Source organism: Chaetodon auriga, chromosome 8 (genome assembly GCF_051107435.1).
Source record: "Chaetodon auriga isolate fChaAug3 chromosome 8, fChaAug3.hap1, whole genome shotgun sequence".
Classification (NCBI taxonomy): domain Eukaryota; kingdom Metazoa; phylum Chordata; class Actinopteri; order Chaetodontiformes; family Chaetodontidae; genus Chaetodon; species Chaetodon auriga.
In genome coordinates this window covers 15,566,712-15,586,834 of record NC_135081.1, presented here as the reverse complement: position 1 = coordinate 15,586,834, position 20,123 = coordinate 15,566,712, and the positions used below count along the sequence as shown (strand labels likewise).

The 20,123-nt window shown below is 43.6% G+C and overlaps 3 protein-coding genes across 5 annotated transcripts in view; 2 read left to right on the top strand and 1 right to left on the bottom strand.

Annotated features, from left to right (window-relative positions):
- Positions 1-9,485, top strand: part of adam22 (ADAM metallopeptidase domain 22) — a 61,639-nt gene extending 52,154 nt beyond the window's left edge. Inside the window, exons 26-31 of the mRNA XM_076737461.1 lie at positions 65-118; positions 651-758; positions 1,169-1,269; positions 1,667-1,733; positions 5,447-5,570; positions 6,494-9,485. Of these exons, the coding sequence (XP_076593576.1) occupies positions 65-118; positions 651-758; positions 1,169-1,269; positions 1,667-1,733; positions 5,447-5,570; positions 6,494-6,514 (475 nt within the window). The 3' untranslated portion in view covers positions 6,515-9,485. The remainder of the gene's footprint in view (positions 1-64; positions 119-650; positions 759-1,168; positions 1,270-1,666; positions 1,734-5,446; positions 5,571-6,493) is intronic.
- gtpbp10 (GTP-binding protein 10 (putative)) lies at positions 9,377-13,875 on the bottom strand. Its single transcript, XM_076737462.1, has 10 exons — positions 13,752-13,875; positions 12,864-13,057; positions 12,643-12,734; positions 12,214-12,358; positions 12,043-12,116; positions 11,876-11,928; positions 11,665-11,772; positions 11,450-11,527; positions 11,219-11,342; positions 9,377-10,167 (listed from the first exon to the last, which is right to left on the bottom strand). The coding sequence occupies exons 1-10, from the start codon at positions 13,785-13,787 to the stop codon at positions 9,956-9,958; spliced, it is 1,116 nt and encodes a 371-aa protein (XP_076593577.1). The 5' UTR covers positions 13,788-13,875; the 3' UTR covers positions 9,377-9,955.
- Positions 13,876-14,913: 1,038 nt separating this feature from the next.
- Positions 14,914-19,867, top strand: osgin2 (oxidative stress induced growth inhibitor family member 2). 3 transcript variants are annotated; one of them, XM_076737112.1, is made up of 6 exons: positions 14,914-15,076; positions 17,671-17,763; positions 17,902-18,038; positions 18,124-18,315; positions 18,430-18,521; positions 18,604-19,867. In XM_076737112.1, the coding sequence occupies exons 2-6, from the start codon at positions 17,697-17,699 to the stop codon at positions 19,781-19,783; spliced, it is 1,668 nt and encodes a 555-aa protein (XP_076593227.1). In that variant the 5' UTR covers positions 14,914-15,076; positions 17,671-17,696; the 3' UTR covers positions 19,784-19,867. The 3 variants fall into 3 exon arrangements, with proteins under 3 accessions (XP_076593227.1, XP_076593226.1, XP_076593225.1); XM_076737111.1 differs by having other exon boundaries at positions 14,946-15,255; XM_076737110.1 differs by having other exon boundaries at positions 14,946-17,763.
- Positions 19,868-20,123: the final 256 nt, after the last annotated feature.

Sequence of the window (20,123 nt, the reverse complement as noted above, 5' to 3'; positions counted from 1 at the left end):
TTATATTATGCAATACATTTGACAAATGTTGTCGGACCGATGATATTTGTACTTCTCTTCACAGGAGCTACAAGCAGAGACGCTACGTTGAGTCAGAGGTTCGCCGAAGATTCTGCCGGTTTGCTCATTTTAACTCTGTTTTCAGTGTGTTGAATTCAAGTTGATTTTGCATGACAGAGCTATGGTGTGTTATGTGGTATGTTTTGAGAGTTAGTGTTCTCTCAATTATTATTTTTTTAACATACACAAACAAAAACCCTCAATAATATTTTTCATGTTTCATTGAATTCAAGCACTTGAGTAAATGTGCATAGTTACTTTCCACCACTGAGAAACACATCATTATACTGATGGCACTGCTGTTGAACCATAGTGGGAGAAATACATCTGGTTAAATAGATTTTAATGCAATGCAGCCACAAGATATGTTGCATGCTGAGTGCTCACAGCTCAATGCAGCAACTGATCTGTTTTCAGTGAGTTGTGGAAAGCCTTTCTGGAAAATCTAAGTGAATTTTGTACACAGCAGGTTGAAGAGGTTTCAACAAAAAAGTAAATTCTTTAAGTAAGAGCATCATAGATTAATAGATAGCTTTAAGAATATATCAAGGTGGGTTTTTCCTTTAATTGCTGTTACTTGCTGTTTCCAGACAAATGCCCCCAGGTGACTATGTAACAAAGCCTGGGGACGCAGACTCATTTTACAGTGACATGCCTCCGGGTGTCAGCACAAACTCCGGCTGCAGCTCCAAGAAGAGGTCAGCCTGCCTGTCGCACCTGCAGATTTGCACCCTGTCCTTCACCCCCTCCATCCCATCCATTTCTCAGAACATCTCACTGTTTGGCTTCAGGTGTGCCATCTCATCATCACTCATTCAATCGCTGGCAAATTGTGTGTGTGTGTGTGTGTGTGTGTGTGTGTGTGTGTGTGTGTGTGTGTGTGTGAGAGTACGTGTTGCATTCATATCATGCTTTGTTACCATCATGCTTTCATTCTGCTCCTCTTTCTGTGAACATTTTGAAGGTGAACCAAAATGTTCATATTTACGAGCGTCCTTCATTTGTGCAGCGTCTCTCTCGTCTCCACAACAACAGGAGCAGGAGAGCACAAAGCAGCTTGGAAATACGATGTCGTACTGATAATATTCTGTCCATGCCGTGTGTGTAGATCTAATGGCCTATCCCACTCATGGAGTGAGAGAATCCCAGATGCCAAACACATCTCTGACATCTGTGAAAATGGGCGACCGAGGAGCAACTCATGGCAAGGTAACACACAAAAGCCCACTCACAGATAAGAGGAAACAGTGCTTCTCTTTCATGTTTGTGCCTCAAAAAGAAGGTCGGCGATGTGTTTGTTTCCCCAAAACAAATGCAGGAAAAGGTAGCACACATACGTTAAATAAAGGGCGAGGAGACACTTCCTGTCTTAATCATTATGGTGAATTTTCTCAACAACTAATAGAAATAAAACGTGGCATGAAGCCTTTGTCAGAGCCACCATAAATGCCGCCTTTCTCCTGAATTTAGGGCAGAGAAGCAGATCGCAGCCCTACCCAGACATGTTCTCTCCTGCATTTAAAACCAGCTACTAAGTAAATATTTTGCATGTGTTTAATTGTATATATTTGTATTTAAAATGTGCATTTATGTTGTTTCTCTCCAGGAAATCTAAGCGGTAATCGTAAGAAACTGAAAGGAAAGAAGTTCCGTGCTCGCTCTAACTCCACAGAGTAAGTCCCTCGTGGCAAGTCGGTCGTGTTGTGAGGTCAATGAACGTGGGACATGCAGAAAGGGAGAAGTTCTAGTGGAAAATAGTCTTAGTTCTTTTGAAGGATAAAGCTGAAGTTATTCTTTATTCTAGATTTTTTTATGTCAAAGAATCCCATGAAAAAACAAAACACAACAATGTTTGTTGTCTCTTAACACTTACTTTCACTGGCCCATCATAAAAATAGGCCCCAAATATATAGTTTGGAGCAGATAGCGTATTTGTTGAGGGCTATTTTCACCTGTGGATTAATACACATTTGGTGCGTTAGAGAGTATTTACAGCACTGACAGGAGTACACTGAAAATAAACTATAGTGCCTGTTTTTAATAGTGTTTGAACAACATGGAGTAGAATAACTGATGTCAGGCTTCACAAAGAGTACGTTCTAGTCAGATCAATTTATTGTTGGTTTTGGTCTTTTCATGAGATTTGCTGACAATAAGTAAATAAAGAATATTGCTGCCTTTATCCTTTAAAACTCAGACAACTCTGGAGGGAGCGCCTCCCTCAAATTTAGTGTCAGAGATAGAGAGAGGTATGAAGAGTTATGTTGCACTGAGCCTCACAAGCCAGTCAAGTCACAAGAGGGTGCGATCACATTTTCTTGTCGTATGTGAACTCTCAGCTCTTGTCTGGCTTGTGAAATCTTTTAAACTTTACTTCCCACTTACCCGTGAACAAATAAGTAAGCATTTGCATACATGCCTGTCGACTGTGAATGAACAATGTGCATCGGCTGCCGCCCAGCCTGCCGTGCTGGTTTGTTTGTGGGTTTGAGGGTCTTGGCCTATGAAATAGTCTGCAGTGCACCTGTTCTCGTTACTAGCATGAGACTGACTGAGCGGCGAGAAGCTAACTGCTTGGAATGACGTGACATGTAACCAATATGCAACTGAGCCTGTGACACGCGACACAGTTGTTTGTGATTTTCATCTGAAACCTCACACAGGTCTGTCCGCCATCTTCTCACCATTTTCTCAATTGCATCTTGGTGTTTGTTCAGGATATCTTTTCTCTGCTCTGCTTTCCTAAAATATTTCCTCTTCCTCTCTCCCCTCCCCGACACCTGCTTATTTCTGGAGATTTTTATCCTTTTTAAATTTACTTTCCTTCCTTCCTTTTCTCTTCTCTCCCCTCCCCCTTGTGTTGTGTCTATCACTCCCCTCCTCCCCTTCCCACAGGTATTTAACCCCTCGCTTCAAATCAGAGTTTTATGATGTAACTAAATGGGTAGAAGATGTGAATAGAAACACTCAAGGACCTTACCTTAGGTATTACCTCAGACCATGTCCTGTACCCCACACGCTTGTCTAAAAACCCCCTCACTTTTGGTTTGATTTGTGGCTTGGTCAAGGAAAGTAACATTTAACACCAACCTGGTCGTTTTCTGTGGACTTTTAAAGTCATATTTTAGAGACAGTGTCATCGACAGCTGGCATGTTGCAGCTTGGAGTTCCTAAAAGGGGTGCTGTGTATTAAAAAAATAAATCATAGGTTTTTCTGCTTTACGGTAAAATGTAGCCTATTTTATGTCGTTCTTCCTTTCAGTTTGAGTGAAGACTAATTTCTTTTTGATCAGTTGCACTTTTTCTTTTCAGCAAATCATTCTGCTGTATTGATAATGGTTCTTACTGCCTGTGCTAGCCTTACAGTTATAATACAGTCATGCTCTTTCTGATTTCTCCTTATTCCCTTCTTTGCTTCTCCACCTCAGTCTCTTGTTGCCTCTGCATGTTGTGTGTTGTTCTGTCAGTGAGTGTCTGTGTGTCGGCGCCGCCTCGCTCCCAGTGACCTCACATGCATCAGCGTGATGTCACTGCCGAGCCAAACGTTTTGGGCGCCGCGCTGACATCATCACTGCGCTGCTGTGACGAACTGTAAGCCACCACTCCGATCGTGTCCATAGGACTGTAGATTCTCACAAACTCAATCTGCAAGGTTTCCTCGACAACAACCAGGAAGCTCACGGGCTCCGTAGAGTGCCGGTCCCATGTCAACACCCCGACTGTTTCTTCACTTCTACAAGCTAAACGTCACCAAGCAGCCAATTAGCACTGTAATCTGCTGTTCACTGTGTCCAGGAATGCATTCCTGCTCCTACTGAAGGACAGAAACAGTCCAAAAGAGTGGTGAGGTGTGGAGTTTACATGTGGGAGCCCTGGTTCCAGAGGAAAATCTAATTTTCTCCCTGACAGTTTTACATGATTAAGTTAAATTGGCAAATAACGCTCCAGATTGAATTGTCTGAATAGGAAAGTAGCAGCTGCTTAGAAAAATGAATCTAAAAAAAGTCACAGCTACTTTTACAAGGCTGGGTACCAACCACTGTACAAGACTACTGTGTTGAAAACAATCAGCAAGCTTAAAATGCTGTTGCTGATGGCACCAGTTATAACAGGGTTTGGACGCAGCAGTTTTTTGATGTTGGCAGTGTTGAGATATACTGGAAATATGAGGAATTTTCTTATCTGAAAAGAGGAGAAGAGAAAGAGGAAAGAAACTTACTTATCCTTCCTTGTTTGTTCTCTTTATCACTGTTGATTTTTAGTATTGTGCTCCTCCCTTTGCTGCTATAACGCTGCAAATCTCCCTGCTGTGGGATAAAGGAAGGATTAAATCTTGAAATTTAATTTTAATTTATCCAGTATATGTTGAGATATTTCAGCCTTCATTATTATTATTATTATTGTTGTTGTTGTTGTTGTTGTTGTTGTTATTAATAAGCTTTATTTCTTAGACAAGAATAGCCAAAATATTCAAGTTTTTAGAAAATGAAAATAAAAGTTAATATGGGAATTAATTATAAAAAAACAAACAAAAACAAAACAATTCTGGAACCAGTGGTCCTCCCACCTCCCCACTGTCTCCACTACTGTGACCATTCCAGGTATTTCTGACCCCCACACAGCAGTGGTGTAAACAAGCTGTTGCACATGGGGTGGGCTTTCTGTGGCTGTTTCACTGGACAGAACCTCAGTCTGTTGTTCTCACCCAGCTCCGGTCTGGTCTGCCGTCCCAGTCACCTCATCATACTCACTGCTTCCAGCATTCCTCAACGAAACACACACACACACACACACACACACACACACACACACACACACACACACAGAGAGTGACCCAGCTTTTCAAGACTCATCTGACAGCAGACGTTACCTTTGGCATCATCCTTTTATTTATTTATTTTTTAACCAATGGCTAAAGGTGAATTTCTGCAAGTTCTGGTGTGTGTGTGTGTGTGTGTGTGTGTGTGTGTGTGTGTGTGTGTGTGTGTGTCAGTGTGCAATGATGAAAAAGTAATGCTGTGGCAGGGTGAAGTATGTGAGTTGCAGGAAACTATGACTATGTCCACACCGCTGCTGGGAACTGTGAACTGCTGTGTACAGAGGTTGCCCCTAAAAGCTGTGTTATGGTCACTCTTTTCTGCCTGTCTCTGTGCTTTTTGTGAACAGCAGTAAGAGCTTTTAAGATCAACCTCTCTCTGTAGGACGGTGAAAACTGAATAATTAGAGCAGCTCAAGGAGGATGTTGGCCAAAGTCACAGATCCAACATTAGCTCAGCTTCCTGAATCTCACCTCATTTATCCACCTGTGGCTTTGGCCAACTTAATCCTAAACCAACCAAAACGTAAGAGGCAATATTTTAATCATGTCCTTTCCTCTTTTCCTCAGGACGCTATCCCCTGCCAAGTCTCCCACTTCCTCTACAGGATCTATTGCATCCAGCAGGAGATACCCCTACCCCATGCCCCCACTCCCAGATGACCAGAGGAAAGCCAACAGGCAGAGCGCCAGGGCAAGTATTACATCATTTAGCACTGATTTGGCCATGAAGACTGATTTTGTGGAGTGGATGTTCTGCACTCATCTGCACAAAACAGGGCAGGTCATTATGGACACTGAGTATCTTAATGTACAAAGCGATTAGGAATGAATCTCTTGCCCCAGACTGAGCTGCAGACCAGCTGGATCATGAATTTTGGAAAAGGATGTGGCTGAATCTGGACCTGGATCTGTAGCATGAGCTGGATGCTGAAATGTCAGTTGTCTGTTTTATTTAGCGGTGGGATCAGACTACATGATATTTTGGTCGCTGTGTCAGATTAGGTGATTATAGAGTCATGAGTAGCCACCTTGGCCATGATTTGGCCAAGGCGGACTATACGTTGGACCCCAACCAATCATAGCATTTTTTCGAGACTTGTGTGAGGCCCATAGATGATGTGTAGATGCCAGGGATCGACTTCCCTCTTCCACCTGACAGCACCAACAGTCAGCAGTGAAGGTGGGCCGTGAGCACTCAGCATACGTGTGTGATTAGCTGTCTCTAATGGTTATAGGCCATAACATCATGTCTCTTTCGCTTCACCGTGTTTTCTGGGCCACCGTCACAGAACACATCATAAAAGTTGTCAAACTAGGTCACAGAAGGTTGCTGCAGATGATGCTGCGTTTTCTTACACTGTGACTGATTTTTGCTCCCAGCGCATCTCATCTCTCAGGCTGGGCATTATGGGTTGTTATCATGTAGTCTGAACTAAGACCATGATACCATCACAAAAAGACCAGCCTAAGCACAAAGACAGAACTGACTCTAAGTAAATAGAAAGTGACTGACCAGAAGTGAACTATGACAAAAATGAAAGTTCCTTTCCTTTATTTTGTCTTCTCTCATCCTTTCCTCTTGTCTGTGCTTTTCCCCTCTCTTCATCTCCTCAGCTGTGGGAGACGTCAATATAACAGCCGCATTACCCACTCTGCAAAGGACCTTAAGGAACTACACTTGTCTCTCCTTTTCTATGAATGAAAAACACAAAAATGAAAACAAAATTGACTCGAAGTGATTAAAGAGGAAGAGAGAGAGAGCGCCCCCCCACTGGAGTGCGAACAGGCAAAAGGTGTGTGTGAGTAAGTGTGTACAAGCATCTCCGAGGCTGTCCTGCCAGACGGCGTCATTCAGTGGATCTCTACAAGACGACGCGGAGAAACCAGCTCCACATCCACTCCAGACCAGCTGGAGCTCAGACTGAGCTGTTCCCGTCTGCTCAGGCCTCACTTATGGGACTGGAAACCCCCGCCACTCCCACCCCTCACCCCTCACCCCTCAGCCCTCACCCCTCAGCCCCCCCCACCCCCCCCACCCCTCACCTCCACCTCAAACCTCAACACATCCTCCTTAGCTCTCATCACACTCACTCCAATGCCACCGTCCCCCTCAGTTGTTTGCAGCTCCTCTCTAACAAGGAGCCGCGGAGCCAGGAGCAGGTCATCGTATCACACTACTGCATCGCTGGATTTGTTGCATCATTTTGACGCACGTGAATCACTGTAGAAACTTTCCAACACTGTATGCATGAGACAGCCCTGTTTATCAGCAACCTCCTCCTACTGAGAAGACGAGAAGAACAGTTGTCTGAGCTGGAAGGAAAGCATGCAAGGGGGCAGTGATTTTCTACCTTCTGCAGGCTTAGACACTTTCTCTCCACTATAGGTAACCCATATTGTATCACCAGTTATAGCCCCTGACCCATGACATGGACCCAACCCGACCCCTCCCTGCTCTCCCGCCCCTCAGTTTGTTTGTATGTGTGTGTGTGTGTAAATATGTAGAGTAAAATACACACAGAGTATGTTCCTGCTTTTATTTTGAAAGAGAGGGACGTCTCTTCTCTCCTCTTCCTGTCGTGTTGTGTCGTAGACAGAAGCGGATTTCTGTAGATAAGTGTAGAGACGACCCCGCACTCGTTCTTCTGTCTGTGTTTCTGTTTTTCGTCCTCCTTTTTTTTTTTCCTCCTTGACTTTTTTTCCTGTGTGACTGTGACCTATATAGCTTTCTCCATCCACAGCAGAATGTAAAAGTGTGGGTTTTTTGAATATATATTATCTTGGCACTGGTTTCATCCATCTCTGGGAGAAGTACACAGACATCCAGTCATCCAGTATTGATAAAGAGGTTGATTGTGGCACATAAAGAATGCTGCTGCAGCGGCGGTTGATGAGTATTATTTAGGAAAATTTGAAATACTTTTATGTGCCATCCCTGAGTGAAATGAATGGGATGTGTCTGGTGTAGTTATAGACCACGTTTCACTCGTGGAAATTTCCCATTCATAATAATAATAATATGTATTTAGTTTTCCCTGATTCTACATTCGGATGTTTGAGAGATGAAGTCACTCAGATGAACGTGAGGATAAGAAGTCAATAGCGTGGTCGGTGTCCTCACTGGGCGAGAATGTGGGAAACGTGATTTAAAATGTGCATTTTGGATTTAGCTGTGATGATTGAGATATTTAGCCTTGTAAATGATTAACTATGCTGTACAGTGCTTGCTGTTCGAGCTTGTGAAGACCAACAGCATGACAGTTCTTTATCAAATTATTTCTCTGGTAGGCTGTTTGAGTCCATAACAGGAAACGAGCATGTCGCTGAAAGACTTTTTCCCCATCATCGCCCATTTGCTGTTGTCTAAATGGGTTTGTGCACCAGACTACTCTGTTAGTCAGCATCGTCAGGACAGCTCATGGCAGGAAGTCACAGGGTTTGGAAATGACTGAGAGAGGAGTTTCTGTGCTTCGGCTGACGCCAGTGTAGCTGTTGAAGGTGGATTCTTTTGGAAACTAATCCCATATCAATCCCCCAAAGGCAAATTCTTTGTACAGTTACAACTCATTTCTCTGCCTTGTGTAGAAATTGTTGTCTTAAGGCCTCCTGTTTGTCATTTTACTGTTTTTGTTCCGGTGTGGGCACTCATTTGTAATTCATGTATGCATTAGGACTGTATAGGTAATATGATCTTCACACTATTGGACTAATATTGCTACTAGTATCTTTTTTATTAAGTACCTTTGTAATGTTCACTTTTTTCTCAGCATTATGTACAGCAACAATTCAAACAGTAATTAAGTGCATTATTGTAATTATGTGTGTTGATGAGTTTGAATGGAGACATGTTGAGGTTTTTTTTAAACACATTTGTCCTGGGGCCAACAGAAGTGGTCGTTCCTCTGGCATGTGCTAATCTGTGTCATGTAAGGTTTTTGGAAACACATACTGTTGTAAATGAGATCTGTATGGGCTCATGATTTGCCTTCGACCAGAGCTTTCTCCTTCGCCCTGGTCTTCTTAAAAGTATTGATCAGTGTCTAGCGGCCCAGTCGCCATGGCTGTGGAGAGCACTATCTCAGAGCTTTTGAGAAATATTTTTAACATCATAATACCGTGCAACGGCGAGACATTTGTTCTGCACACTGCACTGTACGACATCCTGAGGACTCTCCGCTGAGGATGGGACCATGCAGGCTGCAGACATTTCTGTGATTGTACGCAGCTGTCAATCTACCAAACATATCTGCTGTATCCGCCTGCGCAGACGATTGGACCGACCGATCCAAACAGATGAGCTGTATGTCTCTGTCTGGCCAGAGACTTGAATGTATTCATGTACTGGAGCACACCAACCACCCAGTTCTCAACCATGTGGTCCCATCCTGCCAGACACATCAGCACTCTGCTGCAGGAACCTTGAAAACCCCACATGTACTACTTCAAATCTAAATACTGCAGTTGCTGTCTTTCTTTTCCTTTCTTTTTTTTTTTTTTGCCTGTATGCTGTACAGACTGATAATGCAAAAATCAATCCCATATTTTTTTCCCTCTTAATCATTCAGTATTGTAATATATTTAATATAAAATAAAACTTTCATCAACACATCTGTCTTTGCTGACATTTCTAATAACTTACTCGTAGAGGAATTGAAACACAACAGGTATCCTGGAATTGAGATGCACAGATCAAATATTTAGCAGAACTGGTATCAGCCAGTTTTCTTCTGTCTTTTTACAATGTGTAATTACTGAAAACAGCGGGATCATGATGCTGCAACTGCACCTTAGATTTTGATACAGCCTCCAACCAAACAAGCGCCTTTTCAAAGCACGTTTCAACTCCAGCTGAACTCGTGAAGCCTTGTAACACTGGATGTTTCGGCTGTGACGATCCTCAGTAACTCCAGGTCTGCACTGACACCACACAGCCTCACAGGGGTTTCCTCAGTGGATGATGTTTACCTGCCATTTAAGTTCAACTAGTTTTTTTTTTTTTTGGCAGACAGAGTGAGGCCCATCTGTCACCGTACGCTGTCAGTTCCACTGAAATGTGTGACACGTTGTCCGTGTCTGTCACAACTGCAGCTGTGAGTGCTTCCTCAGTGCCTGCAGTCTTTCTTGATGGATGTGTTTAGTTTCCATTTCTGCATTTTCATCGAGCGATTCTCGGATGCAGCTTTTCAAACGGTCGATACCAAACCCAGTGGAGGCAGAGACGGGAACCACGTGTCTGAAGGCCATGTAGTTCTTTGGTATCATGTCAGCAGGCAACGCATCACAGAACTCTGCAGGGAGGAAAACACCAACAGAATAAAAAATAAATAACTAAAGCCCAGTGTGTATTCTGTTAACATGCTACAGGCAACACAAAGGGTTGTGATTCTTTGTGTGCATGTTTAATGCTGGATGGATTTTTTTGTGTTATTGACATGTAAATGTCATGTTTTATTGCTGCCATTGGTCCCAATTCCAACGCTTTTTCCCTATTTTCATCTAAATTGGTTGGAGGCTAACTGCCCACTGACTACTCAAAGAGAGGCAGCTACACAACAATCCTCACATAAAAAATAGATTTCAGATGCATTACAGTATTGGATAGCATTTAACATGTTTTAGCATTTAAAACAGATTTTTCCACTAAAATTGTTTTTGTGTCCTAGAAGTAGTTCACTCGTGTCATACATTTATTCAGAAAAGAGAAGCCAGAAGAATCTGAAATTCTGATTTATTTTTAGTTTTTTTGCAGAGAGCTCCTTGATGATGTATGACACCAAATTTAAACGTTCAACCGGGAGATAAAATGTCAGCGTTTTGTGCTTCTTTTTTTCCTTCCTGTCTTTCTTTTTTTAAACTTCGTTAATGCATTTACTGATGTCTCAGCCCAGAGCCTGTGGGCCAAATTCGATGAAATCTGAGTAAATCATGCTGCCTGTAGGTGTGGTCACAGCGGATGAGCAACTCCATCATCATCCTCATCAGACATCCGGACTGCAGCTCTTTACAGATGCTTGTTGTACAATGTGACACAGGACTTTTGCACAGCATTCAACATGATGGTGATAACCATTTTTATAGTCACATGATGTTTTGAGCTACAATGTTGTATTTTCAAGTCTGCTTTTTCATTTGCTGTTGAAATCCATTCTTCACTCCTGAATGACACTTTACTTCTAACTGGCACATACAAAAAAATATTGAGAAACATTTTGCTTAAAAGCAGAGTTGTGTTACAAAATGTCAACAGTTTGTAAATATACAATTTCACTTGCATCAACTGAATTTGAAAATTACAAAAGCTAATGAATGAAATAGAGAAACGAATTCCATCAAATTTACCATCTGGGTTTTGTAGTTGCTCCAACAGCTCGGCTAGTTTGTCCTCAGCATCGGGCAGGTCCATCTTATTCACCACCAGTAAAGCTGGCTTCAATACAAGCTCCTCTTTGTACAACTCCAACTCCTTGAGGCCACAATGAGAGAAGGAGGAGGAGGAGGATAAAGAAGAAGGTAAAGTCAAACAGACGAACAGTAAGAACAACAAAAAGTCTTTCATATTATCAGTCTCACCTTGGTGAGAAGCTGAACAGCATCAAAGGCCGACCTAAACTGTGTTTTACTTGCCAGCTGGAAGCCGCAAACATCTACCTGCAGCCAGACACATTAAACTCCATCATCATCATCATCATCATTATCATCATCATCATCATCACAGACAATTTTCAGCTGGTTATTCTGACCACATTCAAACATGCATGTAGGCGTCTGTCACTTCCACTACACACCACAAACAGCAGCTGCTTGGTCCTCTCCACGTGTTTTAGGAACTTGTGGCCCATTCCTTTGTTCATGTGAGCCCCCTCAATCAGGCCTGGGAGATCAGCAACAGAAATCTACCAAAAAAATACAAAATGAGAAGAACCTCCAGTCAATGAGGGAAACCACTTAATGAAGCTAATTCAACGAGCTGTTAGAAGACAATATGCATCCCCCTACCTGCTTGTGATCTTTGTACATCAGTTTGCCAATCTCTGGCTTCAAAGTTGTAACTGTGAAATAAAACACAGTTTTCGGAAAAAAAGATAACAGCGTACTGATTCGAGGAATTATTCAACTCAGACAGAAGTAAAAATACACAAATGTGTTTCGTAGCATGTACTCACAAGCATAGCTGCCAATCTCAGGTGTGGCATTGGAAATGGCTGTCAGGAGAGAGGACTTTCCTGCATTTGGGAAGCTGATGGTGAATCAACAAACAAAAGTCCGACATTCAGAGAAATATCTGAGTGTCAGCTGAAATAGGCCAACATGTTCCTGCGTGTTTCTGCTCTCACCCGACAAGGCCCATGTCAGCGATGAGTTTGAGGTCCAGCCTTATGTGTTTGGCCTTGCCCTTACTGGGCTTGAACTCAGAGTACATGGAACCTCCGGATCCTCCTTTAGCCACCATCAGACGATCATTCTCAGTATTCAGTTCACCTTGGAGGGAGAATGGTTGAAAAAAAAAAAAAAAAACCTGTGAGGCCAAATTTTTACTGCAGCGTCAGTTAGCTATTCCACTCCCATTTGATTGCTGATATTACTGATGCCACAAAAAATGTACTTAACCCTGTAAACATACAACCTCATGTCCATTTTTTTTATATTCCAAATGACACCTCTGTTTTGACTTTGTGCTGACATGGTTACAGTATGAAAACACTGCATCGCTGACTGCTGACTATGCATTGCAAATAATAATAATAATAATTATAATAATATACCAAGTATTTTTCCATCATCAGTCGTGACTGTGATGCCAACAGGAACCAAGATCTCCTTGTCCTCCCCACTCTCTCCTTTCAGTGCTCGGACACTGTTGACAAATGAAATTCAAACACACCTTTGACAAACTTAAATCATCAACTGATACCGGTGATTGGTGGACAGATATTCTGACTTTGCATTCAAAAGGAAACGTCAGGTGGTATTTGTGGGAACAAACCTGCTGTTGGCTCCTGTTCCACCTACAAAGTGCTTCTGGGGGTACTTGTCCTTGATCCTCTTTAAGGTCATGTTCTTTGCAGCCACCACCCAAACGTTCCCCCCGTTCCCTCCCTGTCCCCCAAAACGGGGTAAACCCATACCCCCACAGCCACCACGGACGTACAGACGGAGGTTATCCACAAAGTTTCCATACTGCAGGAGACAGGAGAGACACGTTACAGTGATGAGGCTTAAAATGCATCCATAACTTTAGGGACAGTGGGTAAGCAAAACTAATAAAATGTTTGAAGTTTTACAAACAGCATTAGTTGAAAGGTGGCAATAATGGCCCTCTATGAAGAAAGCTAGATTTTCTTGAATTAGCAATTTAAAATACAATTCTGTCAGATCACATTACTCAGAGATGTGCTGGGTTTGAACAAAAAGGTCTAAAGTTGGCAACAACAAATTGCAGCTTCTTGGGTGGTTACCTCTGAGGGCTGAAGCCACATAAATCATGTATTTAACAGCAGAGCCTGTCAGACAACCAGACCAGACTTTCATAGCTAGTACAGCAACCTGACCTTAAGTTAGGACTGCTACTACTATTTCCAAAGCCAAGAATGAGTTTTCATGCTTTAAAGACAAAGTATAACCTCATCAATACAGTTGGACATTTAACATGACATAAGGCTGTCAGCTCATCGTTAAACACAGTCGCAGATAGCTAGCATCGTTTTGATTATGATAAAAGAGATCACATTTTCTCAAGGTTGATGTTTTGATAGTAGTTAGCAAGAGCCTGTCACACAGCTAGCTAACAGTTAGCTTACCAGTCAATGTCACCATTGCAATTGTTCGTAAACTATTAATTAAATTACATTAAGGTTGGGTCTGCAGTACTTACCTTCCGGAAGCAGATTCTACTAAACTGGACCATCATCGGTGGCGTTCGTGGACACTTTATGCGTTGTTTTCAGAGCTAGCAGCTAGTTCGCATGTGTTTGTATGAAGAACCGGAAGTGGTGCTTTCTCTCAGCTCATTGGATCCTGACATGAAGAGGCGGGTCTCCGCAGGGCTGAGTGACAGCTGCTGGGATCCTGGCGATGCATCACACATGCTGCTGGTGCGGGTAAGATGTTTTTTAAAAGGCTAATAAACAAACAATTACTTTACGTTACGTTACGTGAATACTAATGATGATGAATCCCAAGATAAACTGTCCATTGGCTAATATCTTAAACAAAGGCTATCACCACCAAAGAAAGGCAAATGCAACTTTTAAAATAGGTTCAAGTTAGAGTCCAGCAACTGAACAATGCAGCCACTAAAACTATTTCAAACTCACTGGTATTTCTAACAACAGACCATTCACATTTTTCGACGTTATTTTCATATTTTCTACTCATTTCTGAATCTTACCGTTGGTGGATAACATTTTCTCTTCAGTCACTCTTTTGCGTCATTATTACCTGGTTGACATAGCAGCAGTTATCTACAAATGCACTGTATATTCATTATCTCTTTAAGTTAGTACACCTACTGCATGAAAAGGCAACGCCACCGTCAGGCCAAATATTCCATTTGTACAAAGGAAATCTATCATTTATACAGATGATAAACCCTCTCCTCCCTGGAGAGCCATCTCTCTACTCCCAGGACGTGTTTCAGCTTCAGCCTCACTACCAGAGGTTTTTGAGAAGACCACAATTCTTTTATTTATTTATTCTTTTAATTCTGTCAACACTCACATCCCACATCGTGGGATAGAAATATCACAACCGATAAGATCTCATAGCAGGGCTTTACTTGTCTCCATATGGCCAGAAGACAACAGTGTACAGCATCGGGCTGTCCTGAGCATTACTTAGATCTGAGAAATGCATTTGTTAAAAATAAAGCTGTGGGTCACTTGAAACCCACTCAGTGAACAGCAGAGTGTCGGCGGCGCTGTGAGGATGCTGATCTCTTCTTCCTCTGTGAACGCCTGCCGGTGCAGAGATGCGCATGTGACGACAAAGGCAAACGCAGGACCCGGTTTCTCCCTGTCTCCCTCTTTCACGTACACACGCGCGCACGCGCGCACGCACGCACGCACACACACACACACACACACACACACACACACACACACACCAATCTGGAAGCAGAGAAGACCGACCCCTCAGACGACATTTACAGTCTGATCAGACCTGAATAAACCAGGTCTGCGCGGATTTAACCGCACGGAGGTAAGTGCGTGTGTGCGCGAGTGATGACGATAGAGAGGCTGGCTTATTATCTCATGCAAGACCCCGGACAGTTGCATAGGTCCTCCCACCGGTGTCTGCCTATTTATACGGTTAGAAACGCTGCCGTGGGTCGTGATAACAGGACGCGACTGGGAGATACAGAGACACATCATAACGCGGTAAGAGATCCTGTTCTTGGCCGAGTGTTGCGGATCACCGTGAGTGTGTGTTTGACCTAAATTATGCAATGATGGTGACACAGCCGCTGTCGCATGTGCTCCTTGTGCCTTATTGGACACAGACTGCAAGGACCGCTGCTCACTCAGGAGTCAGGAGGGCAGTGGGAGGTTTGAGGCTGCGGGTCCATGAGGATGATGTGGGCCAACTGCTCCATCATTCTGTTGCGCCAGTAACTTGCGCTGCAGCAAAGTCCACACAGAAACGCACAATCTAGTGCTTTAAAGTTAACCTAATTTTGTAGCCAACCCGCAGGCTGCTTTGTGCATATTTAGCCCACGTTGCATAAATGAGGCTGTAGTTGTAGGCCTGTTAAAACCAAACACATCTTTCAAGCAGAGTCAGAAAATCAGAGATTAACATGGTGTCAATTGTTTTCAATGCATAGCCCACAATACTCAGTACACTGTGTTCTAGAAAAGTATGGTCCGTCCTCTCCACACATGGCGCAAAACGCGCACATGTCCGCGCATGAAAGGGCAGGTAGACTGTACAACGGACCACAAATGAAGTCCGCCAATATATATTATTATTATTGTCATCATCTAATGTGTCATTTTAGATGTCGATGTAGCGTTTTTTACTCTCAAGGTTTCCCCGCATTTAAATCCCATTCACTGTTCTCCTCTTAGGTAAAGCAGTTTGGATGATTGGTATTATTTTCAACTTTAGTGCTGAGTTAAGTTTAATCAAATGTCAAAGATACAGGAAATAAAGCATACAGATTTATTCACTCTTAGCTTTGTCACAATAATCTAAAATCAATCAATAATCAATAATCTGAAATATAAAATAGTATTGTGAATCAGGTGCAGACAGCACAGCACTGTTGTTGCATCATGTATTTACACCTGTCAAGGCTGATATATGAAAGCTGGCAGACTACGTTTGCATTTTTAGGGGACAGCAACCTAATCATCATGGCCAGACATTACATACTAGTCTGGAATTATATAATCTTATTCCATTTGCTGATTAAGATGTTAGCTGCCTTTGAGAGCTCCAAAAAGCCAGTAATTTGACCCTTAAATTGGGATTTTGTCATACACAATCTACTGTTTCCAAGGTCAGGCATGAACTTCCTTACTGAGCTACATACTTGTTTTCTCAGCTATAGTGAGATACTTTTGACCCGTCCTTTATTGTACTAGTGGAAAAAAGTTGACAAATAACCCTATAATCTTAAATTACATAGAGGAAAGTTAAGTCACCCTCAACTATAAACACTGTGGGGGTTTTGTAATGGAAATGCCAGTATCAATGTGCCAAATGGGGGTATGACATTCTCTAAACAGGGGCAGGCAATGTGTAGAATCCCGGTGCTTTCACTGAAAAGGGTAAACAAGCCAATAGCCAAAGACAACTGGTTTGCCTACAGACACAGGTCAGACAGAGGGAGGGAGGGAGGTAGAGAGCAGTGCCAGTGAAATGAGGGGGACTGTATTGGCAGCAGGGAGGCATGGGAATTTTGAGTTTTGGGATGCAACAAAAAGGCAGTGTGGGCAGTGTTTTGGTTAATACGAAACTGGGGCAAGTGGGCATGGTTCGTTGTGGCCAGTAGGTAATGTTTTGGCGGGAGTGTCTGTGGTGGTGGTGGTGGTAGTGGGTGGCTGCTGGGTATGAGAGGAGGAGGAGCTCTGATGGTTTGGTCTGTCAGCATGCCAGGACCACATTCTCACCCTGCTGCTGTTGAAAGGGGAGGTAAAGACATAAACAGGCCCAGTGGGATTAGGGCCCACTCGGAGGAGTGATCAGGGGGGATTTGCTGCCCGGCGGGCACACAATGGCACTGTCGCGTAACACACAAACACACACCACACATGCTCAACCACAACGTTTCACAACAGACCCAAGCCTACATAAATCTGATTAGAACTCCCTTTTGTTTGGGAAGCGGCACCGGGGTTAACAGAGGCTAGCCTTGCCGCGGGCCATGTTTGATAGGACAGGGGGTGTGTGGACGTTGGCGGGATGGCAAAGAGAAAAGCTAGGGGCACGTTGTGTTGTGGCGGGGTGTTTCCACGTGTATGAAGCCCCAGACAGACAGGGAGGGTCATGGCTGTGTGTGGAAGCACAATAACAGGATGAATAAAAGTTTTTCCCCTGTTCAGTGTTTGAGTCAGCTGATGATGGTGGATGGAGACAGGATCTAAGCTAGCACGAGACAACAACAACATTGGCAGACACAAAGACAGCAAGCCAGTTTGAACCTGTTCAAATACTTTGACCTAGAAACATGGAAGCAGTGGGGGCACAAAACACACAGCACCAGTGGGCCTCTGCTTTTAGTTGGGTATCAAATGGATGGCTACAGAAATGTCTGGAACTTTCTTCACATTTCTATCATTCCTCCTCAGTGCTGGCTCTGGCCCAGGCTGCAGCCATGCCTCTTCTGGAAGAGACCACTCTGCCACAAGAGCACCCACCCACTGTCCCTGTGGTAATCATAGGTAAGTGTTCAGCACATGACCTCCTGACTTTTAATGGTTTCATATCGTGGACACATTTCAAAATCTGTGAAAGGCATAATGTAGTGTGTGTCTATGTGATGCTAATCCACCATTCCCCAAACCTCGGTCTGTCTTTAGGCAATGGGCCATCAGGTATTTGTCTGTCCTATCTGCTGAGTGGATACAAGCCCTATCTAGATACAGCAACTGTCCACCCAAACCCGATACTCTACAGGAAACTGCAGGAGACCAAGCATCTACCCATCACTGAACAGGTAAAAACATTGATCAATTTCTTGCATATGTATGCATTATCACAGTAAATTAAGTATGTCTTGATAAGGACTTTCATTCCTGCAGGACCTGGAATATCTGAGTGAAGGTCTTGAGGGGAGGTCAAGGAACCCAGTGGCTGTGCTTTTTGACACACTACTGCACCCCAATGCTGACTTTGGCTATGAGTTCCCTCCTGTCCTTCAGTGGAGGAGGGACAAGCAACAGCACATCCCACATCTGGTGCTGGGGAGAGCAACACCTGGAGGTGCTTGGCATGTAAGCTACAAGGTTCAGTCTGCACACACCTGGAGAAATGATCCATATTCAATCTCTTTGTTTTTGTCTTTCTCTGACATTGCATTTTCCTTTACCTTTGTCTTCTCTCCTCAGGCAATGGAAGGCTCCATGCTGACTATTAGTCTCGGCATCTGGATGGAACTTCCTGGGGTTAACTATAGAGACTTGACTAATGGGAAACGCAGGTACTGAGAGAGGACATTAAGGACAGGGCTCAAGTCTCAGTTTAATTCTGTGCTTTCCTCATCATCTCTCTCCTCTCTGTAGGGATGTAACCAGTGACAGAGCCACCCCAGAGGAGATCTCATCCTATTACCGTAACTATGTGAAGCTAAAGGGCCTCCAAAAGAATTTTGTTGACAACACGTATGTGACCTCTGTCCAGAAACTCTGCCGGGGGCATGAGGGGGAAGGTCTGGAAAATGGGCACACTGATCAAGGAGATGGAGGGGTGGGAGACGGTGGGAATGAAGGCTTTGAGGGAAATGGAGTTGAGTGTCTAAACAATGGAGGAGGGGGGGCTCTCTGGGAAGTAAGGGGATACCAGCAGGTGCAGAACGACACTCATGTCCCCTTCTCTCTGTTTGCTGAGAATGTAGTTCTGGCCACTGGTGCATCCGATTCACCAGTTCGATTAGGTGTAGAGGGGGAGGACCTACCGTTTGTATTTCACAGCATCTCAGACCTGGGTTTGGCCATAAGCCGGAGAAAACTGGATATGAACTCTGATCCAGTTTTAATCGTAGGTGCTGGTTTAAGTGCTGCAGATGCAGTTCTGTGTGCTTGTAACAGCAACATTAGAGTGCTGCATGTTTTTCGTAAGAGTGTAGATGACCCAGACCTCATCTTCAAACAGCTGCCCAAAACCCTGTACCCAGAGTACCACAAAGTCTACAACATGATGTGCTCTCAGACATACACAAACATGGCCACCTCATCTGCTTCAAACAGACCCCAGGCAGTTAGTATTGCCTCTTCAGTATGTGCCAAGATGTGCCCAAAGCCTCAACTTGCCGCAGGCACCATAGCTGGTAATGAGTGTGTCAGCCTGTTCCCTGACTACACCAGTTTCCCTGAACACTGCGTGGTGTCCTTCCAGTCTGACATGAAGTGTCTGCTGCAGGGGAACAACTCCCTCAAGGCATTCAAGATCTCCATGGCCTTAGTGCTGATCGGGACCAACCCAAACTTGTTTTTCTTGAAGGGGCAGGGCCAGTACCTGGGTCAGGATCCAACAAAACCCGTCTCCTGCAAGCAGAACCCCATTGACATCCACCCGTACACTTTTGAGTGTACCAAGGAGCCAGGTCTGTTTGCCATGGGCCCTCTGGTGGGAGACAACTTTGTTCGCTTTTTGAAGGGTGGTGCTTTAGGCATCGCCTCCTGTCTGCTGAAGAGACTCAAGAAAGGGAAGCTCATCAGCAATGGAGGGAATAACTTCATTTGAAAATATGACGGAGAGAAGAGCAGTACACGTTGCGTTGTAGGGCACCAATTTCAAACGCTCTTGTCAACTGATGTAAATGGTGAAGGGGAAAACAAGTTTTTAATATGTTTTCATCATTAATGCAGTATTTTCTCATCAAAGCTCCGGAATTTTTACAACTTTCTGAGACCAAAAAGACAATGGATGTACACCAATTTCTAAAGAAACAAAAGACAACTTTCCAGAGTTTTGTCTGACTTCATAAGAAGTCCCCAGAAGTCAAAGCTACTGTGTGCCAATGTTTTCTGGTTAATCTGTAACCTCACAACTGAATGGGACCTTATTTTCATCAGGGTTATTT

Excerpts from the sequence above, each read along its gene's own strand:
- gtpbp10 (XM_076737462.1), bottom strand. The coding sequence starts at position 13,787 with ATGATGGTCCAGTTTAGTAGAATCTGCTTCCGGAAG. Across the intron at positions 12,117-12,213 it reads GCTGACATGGGCCTTGTCGG|CTTCCCAAATGCAGGAAAGT; the intron begins GTGAGAGCAGAA and ends ATTCACCATCAG. Across the intron at positions 11,773-11,875 it reads TGTACAAAGATCACAAGCAG|ATTTCTGTTGCTGATCTCCC; the intron begins GTAGGGGGATGC and ends TTTTTTTGGTAG.
- osgin2 (XM_076737110.1), top strand. The coding sequence starts at position 17,550 with ATGGAAGCAGTGGGGGCACAAAACACACAGCACCAGTGGGCCTCTGCT. Across the intron at positions 18,316-18,429 it reads CACCTGGAGGTGCTTGGCAT|GCAATGGAAGGCTCCATGCT; the intron begins GTAAGCTACAAG and ends TTCTCTCCTCAG. Across the intron at positions 18,522-18,603 it reads TTGACTAATGGGAAACGCAG|GGATGTAACCAGTGACAGAG; the intron begins GTACTGAGAGAG and ends TCCTCTCTGTAG.